At 41.0% G+C, this 16,525-nt stretch overlaps 1 protein-coding gene across 4 annotated transcripts in view; it reads right to left on the bottom strand.

Annotated features, from left to right (window-relative positions):
- Positions 1-921: 921 nt before the first annotated feature.
- Positions 922-16,525, bottom strand: part of THUMPD2 (THUMP domain containing 2) — a 35,843-nt gene continuing 20,239 nt past the window's right edge. For 3 of the 4 annotated variants that reach the window (XM_047068953.1, XM_047068954.1, XM_047068956.1), the window contains 4 exons: positions 13,075-13,146; positions 12,451-12,565; positions 4,644-4,752; positions 922-1,682 (listed from right to left, as the gene is read on the bottom strand). In XM_047068953.1, coding sequence (XP_046924909.1) covers positions 1,358-1,682; positions 4,644-4,752; positions 12,451-12,565; positions 13,075-13,146 — 621 coding nt within the window. In that variant the 3' untranslated portion in view covers positions 922-1,357. The remainder of the gene's footprint in view (positions 1,683-4,643; positions 4,753-12,450; positions 12,566-13,074; positions 13,147-16,525) is intronic. The other variant, XM_047068955.1, reaches the window with a different exon arrangement.

Genomic DNA, 16,525 nt, shown 5'->3' with positions numbered 1-16,525 from the left:
CTGTTTCTTCCCTGTCTCCCCTACTAGAGTGTTGTCCTCTGAGGGCAAGTATCTCTGGTTCACAGATGTGAACAATGCCTTGGCAGATAATAGCTGTGCAATAAATATTTGTTGTATGAGTATGTGATAGGCTAGGTCCTGCTGGGGTTACTGTGAATTGCTTTCAGATCAGTAAGGTAGTAAATAAGTAAATTTCATTTATCACAGCTGCTCCACTAGCCCCAGACTGATTGGTGGGCCTAGCTTGATACTGGGCCAAGGTTACATGCCACACCCTAGCTGGAAAAGAAGTTTTCTGCTTCTGCTTTGGAGAGGTGGGATTCACAAGGTGAGAGATTGCCTAAACATGGAAAGGTTGTTCAAACAGTACTAAAGCAGCCAAGAACCCAAGTCACTACTTTACTGAAAAAAAAAAAAAAAAAAAGAAAACCATATTTGCATCAATTTTCTATTAAGATTTTCTTCTCAAGTTGTAAACACAAGGAATGCATTTCATTTAAATAAGAGAGAGGTGACATTTAAAAACATTTATTAATGTTTTTAGAAAAAGAGCAAACTTTATTTTCTATCATGTTGGAGGATACTGGCTGGATTCTTATTGCTATTATTCCCATTAATGTTTTACATTATAAGATGGGACATATAAAAGGGCCACATGGGACATATAAAAGGTATTCCAAATAAAAATTATTTTCATTCCAATGGAGAAGAAAATTACCGGCTTAAAAATCAAGTTTAATATCAAAAGAAGTAACATATCAAAGTTTCCACATTTAAAAAACTTTGATAGTTGGGGGCGCCTGAGTGGCTCAGTCAGTTAGGCATCCGACTTCGGCTCAGGTCATGATCTCATGGTTGGTGAGTGCCCCGCATCGGGCTCCGTGCTGTCAGCTCAAAGCCTGAAGCCTGCTTTGGATTCTGTGTCTCCCTTGCTCTCTCTCTGTCTCTCAAAAATAAATAGAAATGTTAAAAAAAAATTTGTTTTTAAAAACTCTGATAGTTAAAATATCATCAACCTTGTGATGAGTGCAATATACTTTATGTGAACCTCTGAAAATTTGTGTTCCAAGTTGCAGCTCCTTCTCAGAAACTGCAGGCGGGGCACCACTCCTCACATTCCAACAGAATTCAAAGTTTGAGAGTTCTTTAGTAGGAGTATTCATTCACCGGTCTTTGGCAACTTTCAGCTCTTTCCAGGATGAAGCTGGAACTCGTCCAGCAGCCATGCCTCCTGACCCCAGGGGAGTCTGCTTCCCTGGAACTCTGTGGCCCCGTCAAGATCCTATGACAACTACCTTCGCGGCTGTACGGCTGGCTGACACTCGAGGACTCGAACCGGCTTGCAGTAGCGAGGCCGCTAGAGTCCCAAAGAGTGCAACTTCCTATATTTGCATATGAATGCATCTGTTCTCCCAAGGCTAACTTTGTGGCATTCCACTGGCACTAAAGAGCCAAAGGGTGGTGTTTTGTCTAAGCACTCCTGGCTACTGGCTTCGAATGAAGATGACACTGTCTCTGATGTGCCAGTTTTTCCTCCAGGCTTCAAGCACTTTTTGATTGAAGGTTCACCTGTGTGGCTGCCCTCGGAATTCAAAGGGATGCTGCTCTGTTCGCCATCTTTAAGGCGCCTGTGGTGCTCTTCGCTAAGCAACAATACAATGGCTCCGCCAACGTGAAGCACCCTGTGACAAAAAAAATGGTAATTGGTATGAGTACTTCTTTCTTTTTAGACAACAAACAATCCCACTTTATTTAAAATATTTGGGGTTTTTAATTTGAAATTTAATTTTATCTATTTAAACACAAGGATTTTGATAATTAGGTAGTATCTTCCATAATGCATATTCATTATAGTAATTATGGAATCATGAGCACAAATCTGCTTTAATTATCTATTTTTACTCTACTTAAAAGGCAAGCCTCAAAGTAATTCATAGTCACATTCTAATAAGTGATTGTACAAAGGAAAAGGCGGATGAAAGAATCCTATAGAATCAGCATACACTAGGCTGATGGCAGAAGAAAGGCACCGGAAAGAGTGAGGACGTGGACAAAGGAATGACAACGGGGAAGCTCAGAAAGGGAAAAGGGGAGGCCTCAGAATGTCAGCCTGTTGAGAATTGCTCAATCACTTGACCAAATTCTGCAGAGCACTTCTGTGTGGAAAAAGTGATGCCCAACCACAGTCCTCGGAGTTGCTAAAGAGATTACTGAAAGCGGGAGAGAGGCGAGTGGAGAGTTACAGAGGCTGGCGATGCCACCCTCCAGGCAAGTACGAGGTCCCCTGGGAACACATGAGCTGGGTCCCAAACGTGCACCATGAGTTAAGGACAAGCGGGACCAAGCCAGGCCAAGTGACAGCGAGGGGCTGGAGCGAGGCAGGGAGCTGGAGGCAGAAAAGCAGCAGAAAGGAAGAAGTGAGGAGGAGGAGGCACTGAAAGAAATTCAGCGTGAGGGTGAATCAGAGGGGTGGGAGGAGGAGGGAGGAAAAGAGGGCTGTCTGGAATATGCTGAGGGACCTCAGGAACAGGGCAACGTGAGCTCCAATCCACAGTTGGATATACAGCCTGGAGGCGATGAGACCAGGGCTCCAGGTAGAGATTTCGGAGCTGTCAATAGCACACGGTAGATATAGCTGTGATGGTGAATGACATCACCTGGGGAGGCAGGTTAGCGTGAGAAGAGAAAAAGGGCCCAGGAACAGAGGCTTCACAGTTAAGGAAGGAGAGAGGAGGGACGGGCCATGGAACAAAATCCCGGGAGAAAGTCTGGACAACAGTGATGGCATGGAAGCGAAAGGTGCACACTTTCAGGACGGGAATGGTCTCCACAGCGTCTAATGCTACAGGATGAACAGGTGACTAGGATTACAAGAGGTCCTCGGTGAACCTGAGGACAGCAATCCTAGTTGAGGACACGAGAAAATGCTGGTCTGCCAGAATCGAAGGGGGACTGGAAGGTGAGGAAGCAGAGATGTCAAGTGTAGACTCTTCTTTCAGTAAGTTTGGTTGTATGGGTAAGGAGACAAGGTGACAGCTAGAGGGTCAAGAGTTAAAGGGAATCTCCCCCACACCCAACAAAGATATCAGGAGCTTAAGTAGCTTTCCCTCATCTAAAAAATCAGTGAATCAAGACAAGTTTGTCTCCGAACTCCACTATATCAGGCTCCACTGCCTATATAAAACCTCCAACTATAAAAACTGAAAAATCAAACCATAAAGGCTGTGGGCAGGTGTCAAGGAAGCGTGGTCATAGGAGTTCCTTATGTTCAAATACATACACTTTTCAACTGATCCTACTTAGGCACTGAAATTATGGGGGGAATCTTGAATATCTTCTGGGAAGTTTCAGGTTAAATATAAGTCGCTGCTTACACATATTAGTATTTCACTATGAGTTGGCTTAATAGTGTGGCTGGTGAATTACCCACTGGGCACAAAGGCTGCGGTTATTAACACAGGCTGCAGGACAGAATCACCTTGGGAGTGGTTAAGAAATACACCCACGTTCTACTCTAGGCCCATTAAACTGGAGAGGTGGAGAATGAGCATCACTGTTTTTCAAAAGCCCCTGAAATGATTTTAATATGAAGTCAGGGTTGCAAAATCTGCTTGAGGGGAAGGTGTTATCAGGCAGAAGGGAGTGCAGGCCTGAATTATAGGTGGTGCCCAGAAAGAGATCTCAGGTCAGGTAACTGTGTGACAGGGGAAGTTGCTTAGAAATAAGATAATCCAAAAAAAGTGTGGAGCATCCAGTTCACCAGATGGAGGTGAGACGGTTCTTAGTTGGACTTAGACTTCATGTCAAGTCTTCATATAAAGTTAAGTCTTTAATTCTCCCTACAGAATGTCAGCCTTGACACTGAATTTTCTCCATCCAAAACCCATGGCTCATTTTTTCTATTGGTGACATTATTTATATACAGGTTCTTGACCATTTACATTGTCTTGCTCTATCAAATGTCCAACTGAGACAATTTAATGAATTGACTTCTTGGTCATATCTATTTATTCCTCCATGTGTTCTAGGTTCTCTCCTTTACCAGCTTAAATGATCAGAAAAATATATATTCAGGCTTCACTGTTTGAACTTCTCAAAGAAATACTTTCCCTGAATTATATTCCCTGAGGCCAACCTTAGACACCCTGACATGAATAACACCTCTAAATTTTCATTTTACAATCAGCAGTGTTGTAGCCTCTCTATGATACTGAATGCTCCTCATGTGAATTTTGTTGTGGGGCTTAGTAGCTGTGATCTTGAGAAAGTTCATCTTTCCGGGTCCCAGTTTCTCATTTGTAAAGTGCGGCCGATTAACACATTAGGAGGCAGGGTTTTGGTGAGGTTTATAATATGTAAATTACCTACCTCAGTGATTAAAATATAGGTCACTAATCCAGATACTCGAATTTTAGCCAATAATGAAAACTCAGTATCTTTTTTGGAATAAAACTTAATAGAGTATAAGATGATACAGAATAACTATTTCAATGATAACCTTCTGATTTGAAACCTTAGAAAATTTAAGTACAAAAACTCTGGGAAATTACTAAAATGCAATCAAATCTTAGCTGAAGAACTAGGATATATTTCAGTTAAATGACCAATAACTCAAAAATCATGAAAATAAACTCAAAACTTACCTCTCCATTTCTTGTAGAATGCTTTTGATGTCTTCCCCTAACTTAAACTTTTTCCCAAATGGAATGTCAGAAATAATAACATCGACACTCTCTGAAGGCAATGGCAAGTCTGAAACACAAAAACCAGAGAAACCCGTTACATTAAGTTCAAATATTTACAACCTAAATATGAGAAAACTGAAGTATGGAGAATTATTTTTGCATATTAAGTACAATTTAGGGTTGCTAACATTGTCTCCAAGAAATTATAAGTTCCCGAGAGGCTTTTCAACTAAAAAATAAATGGTAAAGTTATTAGATTCTTTCTTTGAAAATTGGTTTTTCTGTTATGATAAAATATGACATGAGTTAAGCAAAATATTAAATTAATCAGAAAATTGAATTCTCTAAACATATTACATGAATACAAAGTTGCCAGATCCAAGAAGAAACACATTAAATTGTCTAGAAAAAACTTTTACAAATTATATGCTCTTTCATTTCCTTCTTCATACTTACATATAAAATTTTGCATGTGTGTATCTGTGTGTTTTTAAAAGGGAGATGATCTTAGCTTTCACTGAAATTTTAAAGGAGACCCAAAGGTTAAGAACATTGACATAAATCCTAAGGCTAGAGAAAAGGCTAAAAAACAAATAATCAACAAAATGAACATTATTACTAAACAAAATTAAATGTAGTATTTGATTACTGAATCTGAACTTTTTTCTGATCTTTACATTTCTCAGAAATTAGCTTCCCAGGTCATACACATAATCTTAACTTCCACATTTTCTGAGTGTACTTTTCACTTTCTACTTATTTTACTTCCCACCCATCATGTAAATTAGTTGTATATTCATAAGGTAGATGTCCCAATTTTCGTTTTTTGAATAGCATTTAACTCTGTAAGAACAGAATACAATTTAAATAACCTTTGCTCTTCTAAATACCATATACATTTTTGTTGGCTGGAAATTTAAAAACAAAACAAAAAATCCCATTATCGGGGAAAGTCTAAGGAACACTTGATGATCTTTCCTAGTTCTAACCCTTACTTGAGATTAGTAGAAAAATAATAGGCCGTCAGAAAAAAAGTCTCAGGATAATATTCTTTTAAAGCTAGACATGAATTCTTTTTTTTTCCAGGTCATATTTTAGCTTCATGCACTTAGTTTTAGGATGTTGCTACCGGACACGTACATTTAAATACCGTTTCTATACTTTATGCAGGGCTACTCAAGGTAAATGTACTGTGAAGGCAATCATGGTTATCAGATGTTTTATACCGGAGAAACCATGCAGTAGTTGACTCTAGAGTTTGAGTCCACATCTTTCTTTTGCATTCATACACACACACACACACACACACACACACACACAAGCTGCCCAGTTTGGTCAGGTTTGGTAACATTTTTTTTTTCTTCTGTCAGTCTCTATTTTTATTTGCAACTTTCCTACTCTGTATTATATAATTTGCTAAACTGCTTTAAATAATTTTAGAAGTTGAAGGAATAAACTTAAATGGAATAATTTTTTTTCAAAAAGTTCTAGAACTAAGCGATGCTATCTTACAATAGAGCATAACACAAGTTTTTGCTGATGCGTCTGAGAGCGCGGGCAGGCCCTGCTATTAGACGGCTTGCATCTGGCTCTGCCACTAACCAGCAGTGGGACTTCGGGAAATGACTGCTTTAGTTTCCTCGTCTGTAAAGTGAGGTAAGGGTACCTATCTCAGGGTCCTAACAAGTGAGGTCACTTATGGAAAGCACTCAGGACAGTGCCTGGCACCCAGTGAGCACTCGATGACTGTGGTGATTATGTACAATGTCCTCTCTAGGTGTACAGGCAGATGACGGCCAGGTGGAGACCGGCGGGCCAGAATCCCTCAAAGCAGCTCTGCAGAATCCTTCTCACGGCTCCTCAAATGCCCAGCAGGGCCACCGCTTCCAGGTGGGCCTCTTTCCTGCTCTTCCTCCAGCAGCGGTTCTCAAGGCTGCAGCCATCCCTCCTGCGCAGCATCCCCAGGAGACACCGGCAGCATCAGAATCTCCTGGGAACCATAAGTGCAAAGTCTCGCTCCCTTCATCCCAAACCTACTATGTAGTGCGTATCAGAACTGACCGGAGGGTTGGTAGAACACAGACCGTTGGCCTTACCTCCTGAGTTTCTGATGAGGAAACTCCTGAAATCATGAACACCTGACCCATAATTTTCAACACATTAAATCTTTTAAATTATTAAATGCCTTGAACGGCCTGTGAACAAAGAGTTTGCTTGTAGCTAAGGAGATAAGATTCTGAAATAGAAACATAGCTCAAAACAAATATATAAAACTCATCCCTTTTGTACAACTCTGCAGGATGACTCAAGAACATGAAAAAAATTGTAAAATACTGGTGTATCTTGAACAAAAGAACTGCTCTATTTCTCCCTCTTGCCAGAAGAAAAATGGGTAAGAACTGCTTAAAACTCAGAATTATGGCTCTAATATATTTTCTTCCAATAGGTTTTAAGAGCCTTCAGGATATCTTTTTGTGCATTCATTTATTTTAAAGTTTATTTATTTATTTGTTTGTTTGTTTTGAGAAAGACAAAGACAGTGTGAATGGGAGAGGGGCTAAAAGAGAGGGAGAGAGAGAATCCCAAGCAGGCTACACAGCCAGTGCAAAGCCTGATGTGGAGCCCAACATGAGGCCCGAACTCATGAGACCATGAGATCGTGACCTGAGCCGAAACCAAGAGCTGGATGCTTAACCGACTGAGCCACCCAGGAGCCCTTATTTATTTTTAAATGTTTATTTTGAGAGACAGCAAACGTGCACAGAGAAGGGGCAGAGAGAGAGGCAGGGGGACAGAGGATCCGAAGCAGGCTCTGCGCTGACAGCAGAGAGCCCGATCCGAGCCAAAGTCGGATGCTTTACCAACTGAGCCACCTAGGTACCCCTATGGATTTTCTTTTCGAAGCATCTGATAACCCTGAAAAAAACTGGCAACGTTTAACTGTCTGCAAAGGTCTTCTACTAATGGAACCAACAAATTAATAGCTATAGCTTCATTTTGTTTATGTACATAAGAAAACTTGGTATTGAAGATGAGCAAAATTAATTTAGAATAGTCATTTGATCTAAATGAAAAGTCATGCTTTACAGAGTGATAGTTAAATGCGTTTTCTTTAGCTGCATTTGATAAATGGCTGTCTTTGGGCTCTGTCCCCTTAAAATACCTGCAATGTTTTGAAATAAATGCTACACACTTCTGTACACAGATCTATTTCATTTGGTCAGTGATATCACCATGGCCCTCCCAGCAGATGATAAATGTCAACAAACATTTCACTTAAGATATGTGTTCATCAGCTTTCTTACAAAATGACAACTCTGTATTCACTTTTTCATTAAACATATGCTTTTAAGAACTTATTAATGCTGAAAAACTTTGTTTCAGAATACAAGTGTTGCCAAACAATAAGAAAGGATACCATACAATAAACTGTAAGGCCACTGTACCAAAGAAAACACTCAATATGGTAGGCTTCTCATCCCCTATTTCCACATACTTCACATACACCTAACTCATCACTTCCCACATTTCCTTCTGATTTCCCAAACACGGAGCCTGGCAGCTTCATGAATCTTGCAAAATTCGGCACAGGCCACAAGACATGTGGATGGAACACCAGGGCCCAGGCCAGCAAGGGCAGGAGAGGAATTAGAGAAAAACACACTGATATGAAAGAAAATGCAGCCACTACATTACGGGCAGCTTGTGGGTGTACTGAAAAAGCATGTCTTATTCCTACAAGGGTGGAAATGAATAACACCTAAGAACAAAGCACAGTTGTTGGCAATAAGCTTGTTATAAATTCTCACTGAAGTAATGTGTGACAGGCTATAGAATGTCTAACTGAAAGGAGTGAAAACATTCCTTTTCTCACCTGTCAACAATTTTGTCATTTTAATTAATTTATATACGTGTTTCTTTTGCTCAAATTTGTATATATTACAGCTCTCCATCTTATCCTAGGAATGTGTATGTATCTGTAGATTAACAGAAAACAAAGCCTAGCCAATGACTAATTAGTTCCTAAGATAGCCTGCAACATAATACTCATTTGGTTCCAAATTTTCATAAGTAAAACTTAGGAATAAACACATGCAATTCCTGCATATTAAAGGATCATCTCTTTTTATACTAGTAGAAAGTTGTAAGGTGAAAGTTACTAAAAAGGTAGAAAAGACATAGTCATCAAAGCTCACAAAGAGAACAAAGATAGTGATTCTGCAGAAACAAATCACAACGGGAATATTACTAACTTCCCAGACATCTCCATGTTTACAGAGGTCCTTAATCATGCTGCGTGTTAGGCGATGTGCTCTGTGTGCTTATGTGATAAATCCTCACCACAGGCTCTATGAAGCAGGGATTACCTTCAGACTCTAGACGATAAAATACAGAGGTCCAGGATATTGCTGAAGGCCACAGAGTAAAGAAACAATGGTGGAGCCACGATTTATACTTGGTCTGTTTGATTCTGAAGTCTTTACATGCGCTTACTTACTATAGTAAAAAGATGTGAAATCCTCACACCTGTGAACGTCGAACAACTCATGGGTCTCCCCACTCTAAGTTGTGTTTACGATTAAAGCTTTGAAACGTAAAACCAAATTAGCGAAGAAAAATAAACACTTGGATCCAGCTACAATTCCACCTCTCAAGCAGAGATGTGTTATGAAGGGCGAATTATTAGTTAATATTGGCCCCTTTGCACACAACATATATATGGTTCCCTCTAGACTGAAATTTAACATTAAAAGGTTAGGATGATGAAACAATTTAAAATAGATGGTTTATTCTTTCCTCCAGAGTGTTACCCTGAAAACAATTAATTTGCAAAAGAAAAATCTACAAATGACGTAATGTGAAAAATGTTTTATCTCACTAGTAATTAAGGAAAAGTAAGTCTGAAAAATGTATCAAATTTGCAGTTTAAAAAAACTGCAATAAAATGATAATACCTCGTCTTGACAATGGTTTAGGGAAATGTGCACTTACAGCAGCAGCTGGCGTGGAGAAACCACGCACAACTTCTATTCCCAAGTGCTTTCCCTTCTCTATTTATCCTCATTCCCGAGGTGATCTCCTGGATTTAAACGTTACTATGCTGCTGATGCCTCACCTCTCCCCTAAACTCCAGATCTGGGGGTGGGGCTACTAACCTGACATCTTCTCCCCTAGGTGCCTAGTGATCACGTGGAATTTAAACAGGTTCCAAAACTCCAACTGGTTCCCCAGCAGTTTTCCCCAACTCCGAGGGTGGCCACCCCACCCTCCAGCTGCTTAGGTCGTCACTCTTGTTCTTTCACATGCCACATTCAATCCAACAACACATCCTGCTCACTCCACCTTCAAAAATTATGTATCTGACCTCTTCTCAACACCCCCACGAATAGCACTTTGGGCCAAGCCACCATCATTTCTTACCAGATTATTGCACTAGCCTGTACTTAGTTTCTTTGTTTCCTGTTTCCATCCTGTACTTAGTTTCTTTGTTTCCCGTTTTCCATCCTCCCTGCTGTAGTCTATTCTTGACATGGCAGTTAGACTGATCCTTCCAAAAACTACAATTTATTTGACTCCTTGGTGCCATAGAGAATGTTGTTTTTAACACTTTTATTATTATTTTTAAGACAACTGTGCCTTTTGCTTGTTTTTAAAGTGAAATCTTGGGGGTGCCTGGGTGGCGCAGTCGGTTAAGCGTCCGACTTCAGCCAGGTCACGATCTCGCGGTCTGTGAGTTCGAGCCCCGCGTCAGGCTCTGGGCTGATGGCTCAGAGCCTGGAGCCTGCTTCCGATTCTGTGTCTCCCTCTCTCTCTGCCCCTCCCCCGTTCATGCTCTGTCTCTCTCTATCCCAAAAATAAATAAACGTTGAAAAAAAAAAAATTAAAGTGAAATCTTGTGGGAAAAGCCCCCCACATGAAAACATATAAAAATGGAGTTGTGGCGGAGGACAGACGGACAGCTCAGTACTTCCTTCCCAACGCGCTCGAGGCTCAGGAGATAGTAAAGGGTTTGAAAAACCACCGCGCTGCAGCAGCTGATGAAGCCAGTCCAGTCCTCTTGCAAGTACCCGCCTCCCCCACATAGCTTTCTGAAAGAAATTAGAGTTCATGAAAGCTGATTTCGGCCTCATCACCCCTTAGTTTCCTCTGGAAACCTGCGTCTTATCCCATTAAAAACCTCGACAGAAAGGTTGAAAAACAGTCGTTGGCAGCAAACAACTCTGAGATCTCAATCAACAATATACCATCTTGTTGGGATGAGCATTGGGTGTTGTATGTAAGCAATGAATCATCGGAATCCACCCCCAAAACCAAGAGCACACTGTACACATTGTATGTCAGCCAATTTCACAATAAATTATATTTTAAAAAATTAAAAAAAAAAATAAAAAAAACCCAAAACCCCAATACACCTTCTCCTCTGGGGCTGCTTTACTATGTTTTTACCCATAGTTACCCTAATATCTTCTTCTTGATACTCTATTATTCCTCCACTACATTAAAAAATTTCTTTAAAAAAAATTTTTTTTTAATGTTTATTTATTTCTGAGACAGAGAGAGACAGAGCATGAGTGGGCGAGGGGCAGAGAGAGAGGGAGACACAGAATCAGAAGCAGGCTCCAGGCTCTGAGCCGTCAGCACAGAGCCCGACGTGCAGCTTGAACTCACAGAACACAAGATCATGACCTGAGCCGAAGTCGGACGCTCAAGCGACTGAGCCACCCAGGCACCCTCACATTAAAAAATTTCTAAACAATTATTTTGTTCCTCCAGATTATAGGTTTAACACTGGGACCATCTACTAAGAGAATGCCATTTTCTTAGTTGGGAATTAAATATGCTCGTTTCTAAGGGAGAAAGATGTACTAGGGGAAGGGGAGAAAATAAGGAATGTAAGTCTTGTCTAAAATGGTCTAAACACCATTTTAGATGGATGGGTCTTAGGGAAATATTATTTTGATTGGACTCAGTAGAGTTGATTCCTAGTCTGTTTGTCACTGCTGATTCCCCAACAGGTTTCCCTCTACCTCACAGGGTGACCAACCATCCTGGTTTGCCCCAGACTTGCCTAGTTTCAGCCCTGGAAGTATTGGTTTAGCAGACAGGGATGGCTGGTTACCTCATTCCTATATTCCACAGGACTACTGTCCAAGGTGAGGCAAGCGAAAGATAAGATAATTCAGAACATTTCAGTTTATCTGAAAGAAATCCAAAGAAGGTGATGATGATGATGATGATGATTCTGTCCTCTTTATTTTATCCCTATATTAAGTGGTCTGTGGTTATGATATGAGAACAGTTCACATACAACAAACACATCTTAAAAAGGCACTTGTGGGCCACCTGGTTAAGTGTCCAACTCTGGCTCAGGTCATGATCTCGTGGTTTGTGGTTTGGATCCCTGCATTGGGCTCTGTGCTGATGGCTCAGAGCCTAGAGCCTGCTTTGGATTCTGTGTCTCCCTCTCTCTCTGCCCTTCCTCTGATCACACTCTGTCTCTCTTTCTTTCAAAATCAACTAAACATTAAAAAAAAAAAAGGGCCTTTCACTTAAATGCTTAGGGATACTATATAAATGTTGGTACTAATAACCTTTTGAGAAATAAGTTATAATTATAGTATTGGAAATCAACCAAGTATTAGCCCCAAAGAATTCAACATATGGAAACATTTACATATGGAAAGTGAATTTTGTTTAATATTATGATTCTAAGTATATTTACATATGTTCATTTTCCCAAATGTTTGCATTTTTTATATCTTACCTATAACAGAAACTTGAAGTAACTCAATTTTATTCTTAAGGCCTGCAGCTTTCAGATTGTCATATGCACCTAGTAACTGTGAGTCACTGACATCAGCACCCACATAATATACATCCTATGAGGAAAGAAATTCATATTTTAAGTATAAATCAGACTATCAGACATTTTACATAGTTAAGAAAACCTACTTGCTTTTTCTCCAATAAATGAAAATGAATTTAATAGATTTCTTAATTCAGGTTAAAACAAATTTGTAGTATTTCTTTAAAATGATATTCAATAGTAAAAAATTAGAAGTTTTTGTTAATTTTTAGAAACTATTAGTATATTTTCCAGTAACAAATGCCTAAAGAATTTGGGGATTATCACAATCTGCCATGACTAGTTATTGAAATTGCTCACATTTTCCTAAATTCCCTAAAATACGATTTCCTAAATAGTTGTTTAAGAAATGAAACAGTGATTTAATTAACCCTTCATAATCCATTTTGACAATAGTACATAGCAACTCATGTAGTCAAAACTAATACTCCTGAATAGACAATCTACTTATAAATAACTGGTCAGTGAAAATACATATAATGATTAAACATACTGCTTGATTTACCAAACGTGAGTACTTACGGGCCATTCTTTAGCAGCTTCCAAAAGTATTGTTCCGAGTCCACACATTGGATCTAAAACAAACGCACCAGCCTGCAGACAGAAATACTGATTTGTTATTATTCAGTCTATCATAATATATATTATAAAAGAAACCTAAAACTTGAGGAATCAACATTTCAAGAGCAGAGATTCCTTTTTACACTTTATTAGGAATTTCAGGTGGTCAAAGCCACAAGGTAGGTGTATGCTCCACATGTATGAAGATTAGGAAGGTCACTGGTGTGGCCAAAGCACAGTGAGTGAGATGGAAAATGTGGCGTTCACATTAGAGATAGGCTATTCCGTCAAGATGGACTGGGTTATGGGGCGCCCAGGTGGCTCAGTCGTTTAAGCGTCGCGACTTCAGCTCAGGTCATGATCTTGCGGTCTGTAGGTTTGAGCCCCGTGTCAGGCTCTGTGCAGAAGGCTCAGAGACTGGAGCCTGATTCAGATTCTGTGTCTCCCTCTCTCTCTGCCCCTGCCCCACTCACATTCTGTCTCTCTCTCTCAAAAATAAATAAATATATATATATATAAAAAAAAGATGGACTGGGTTATGCCGCATGTAGTAACAATCCCCAAATCTCAGAGGTTGAAAACAACACATAGCTAATGCTACATCTCCACAGAAGGACATCTGGGGCTTCTGGAAGCCAAACTCATGAAGTGGTCACCATCCAGAGCACTGCCATCAGAGGGGAAAAAGAAGCATGACAAATCGTGTACTTTCCTAAAGATGCCATCTAGAAATGAGACACATTACTTCCACCAACACTTAACGGGCCAAAGCATGTCAGTCACATGACACACGCAATTTGAAGGGGCGAAGAAAGTGTAATCCTACTTGTGCCTGGGAAAACGGGAAATTTGGAGAAAAAACTAATTTTTCCCGTTCTGGGGGAGGGATGTCTCATTACGTCACATCTTGTAGGTACCGTAAGGATTCTGGTTGCCTTCTGAAGAATGGGAAACGACTGGAAGGATCTGAGCAGAGGAGTAACAGGACATTACACTTCAAAGGGCTCACTCTGGCTGCTCTGCTGAGAATGGACCAGAGAAGGGTAAGAGTGTTAAAAGGGAGGCTAGTTAGGGGACACCAGCAAGAGATGATGGTGACTTGAATTAAGAGTGGTATTGGTACAAGTGATGAGAAGTGGTTACATTCTAGATATATTTTAAAGGTGGAGCCAATGGGATGGACTGGATGTGGAATGTTAAAGAATGACAATAGTTGGAAATGACTAAGGGTTTTGACCTGAGCAACTGGAAGAATGGACTTCCCTGTTACTGAGATGGGAAGAGATGGGGAGGAGAAGCTTTGAAGGAGACAGGAGTACGGTTCTGGACAGGTTAAATTTTGAGATGCCTCTTAGAGCAAGTATGGATGTCAAGTGATTTGTTGAACATATGGGTCTGGAGTTCAGGGGAGAGGTTCAGGCTACAGACATGAAGTTGGGAACACTCTGTGTTAGTCATAAATGATATTTAAAGCATCAGAACTACATGAGTCATCGAGAATGTGAGAGAAGTTAAAAAAGAAAAGTCTATGGGTTGGACCCTGGTGATCTCCTAAGTATAGATGTTGGTAGATGAAGATTCAGCCTTGCATACTGACAGCAGCACATACTGATGTAGGAGGAGAGCCAGAGCGGTGTTCCAAAAAAAGTGGAGAAACATGTTTCAACAAGGAGAGTGATGACAGTATCAAAGTGCTAACAGGTAAGTGTGATGAGCAGTGTCAGTGGCGTGTTGGTGATGACAGCCTGACGGAAGCGGGCACAGGAGACAGGGGATGGGAGGAAGTGGCGACACCAAATATGGACAACTATTTTTAAGAGTTTTTCTGTAAAGGGAAGCAGAGAAAGAGCATGTGGGTTCAGGAAAGGGCTATTTTCTTAAATTACAAGATACTAAATCAAGTATATGTGCTGATGAGCATGCGCAGCAGAGAAAGTCCTCGAGTGGGCACGAGGCGATGGAGTCCAGTCCCCAAGCACTGGAGTGAAACAAGGACAGCTCCCTTGTTGTGATGGCGATGAGGCAAAGCATGTGGGTGCAGGTTCCAGCATGCTGGTAGATTCAGTGAGGAGAACCCGCTGACGTTCTCTGCTGATTCCAGTATTTAAGTCAAATAAGGAGCGGGAGAGTGAAAAGCGTGGGCAAGGAAATGACTGTCATGGTAGAACGCAGAATCCAAGCCGTGAAGAAGCGATGAGGACGGGTGAGGAGCGATGGAGGGTGGTGAGGGCAAATGACTAACCCCCTGCGGGGGCTAAGGAACTGTGTGGCAGGACACCAGAGGAGCTGAACGGGAAGGAGGAAGGTGCTAAGAGCAGGATTCTTGAAATTGAGATTCAGCCTCTGGGCACGATGAGGTACAGGATCTGAGCAGGGCAGATCGTCAGAGGTAGGGAAGCCAAGAGACTAAAGGGTCAGGTTACAGAGCGGATTCTGACATCATAAAGAACTATGACAGGCACAGTGGCCCATACTCTGTTAGAAATGATAGAAGAGAGGTCTGCCTACGACTGGGATAACTTCCCGGCACGTGCTTCAAAGGCACAGAGAGGTTCTGGGCAGAAGAGCAGAGAGGCTCAAGCAGGACACCTACCACCTCCAGGCCCTTGGTCCCTTGATAGGTCTATAGAGGAAGCAGAGCCCTCAATGGACAGCCAGGTTTCGGTCAAAGCCAGAGGACACCTAATGGAAAGAAGCACAATGTTGTTCAGGAGAGGGAAAGCTCCAGCAGGAAATTCTAAGGAGAGTATCCTATGGATGCCCCCACGAAGGGGCGGCAAGTAGAAAGAATTTAGTTAAAATTTAGTCAAAAATAGGGGCGCCTGGGTGGCGCAGTCGGTTAAGCGTCCGACATCAGCCAGGTCACGATCTCGCGGTCCGTGAGTTCGAGCCCCGCGTGGGGCTCTGGGCTGATGGCTCAGAGCCTGGAGCCTGTTTCCGATCCTGTGTCTCCCTCTCTCTCTGCCCCTCCCCCGTTCATGCTCTGTCTCTCTCTGTCCCAAAAAAAAAAAAAAAAAAAAAAGTTGAAAAAAAAAATTTTTTTTAAAAAAATTTAGTCAAAAATAACAATGGTATGAGAACTAATTTTTATTAAGATCTTGATATGTGTCAAACACTGTGCTCTTCCCCTCTCCAACATGGTCCTCGCTGAATGAGGTAATCTGACCTTAGTATCTATAAATGTCTTTACGTTATCATAGGACCTTGTCTTGCTGTGACATTTGGGTACACAGGCAGAAGCAGACAAGCATTTCTGTATGCTTATATTAATAACTAAAACTTACAGAACTTGGTTTTCCTTATTAGGATTTTTTTCTGTTTTATTTATTTATTTTGAGAGAGAAAGCACAAGTGGGGAAGGGGCAGCGAGAGAGAGGGAATCCCAAACAGGCTCTACACTGTCAGCTCAGAG

This window comes from Lynx rufus, unplaced genomic scaffold (genome assembly GCF_022079265.1).
Source record: "Lynx rufus isolate CCGP_SWC_20201006 ecotype Redwood Valley unplaced genomic scaffold, mLynRuf1.p SCAF_8, whole genome shotgun sequence".
NCBI lineage: Eukaryota > Metazoa > Chordata > Mammalia > Carnivora > Felidae > Lynx > Lynx rufus.
The sequence above is the reverse complement of the archived record's forward strand: the minus strand, read 5'-3'. Positions and strand labels throughout refer to the sequence as shown.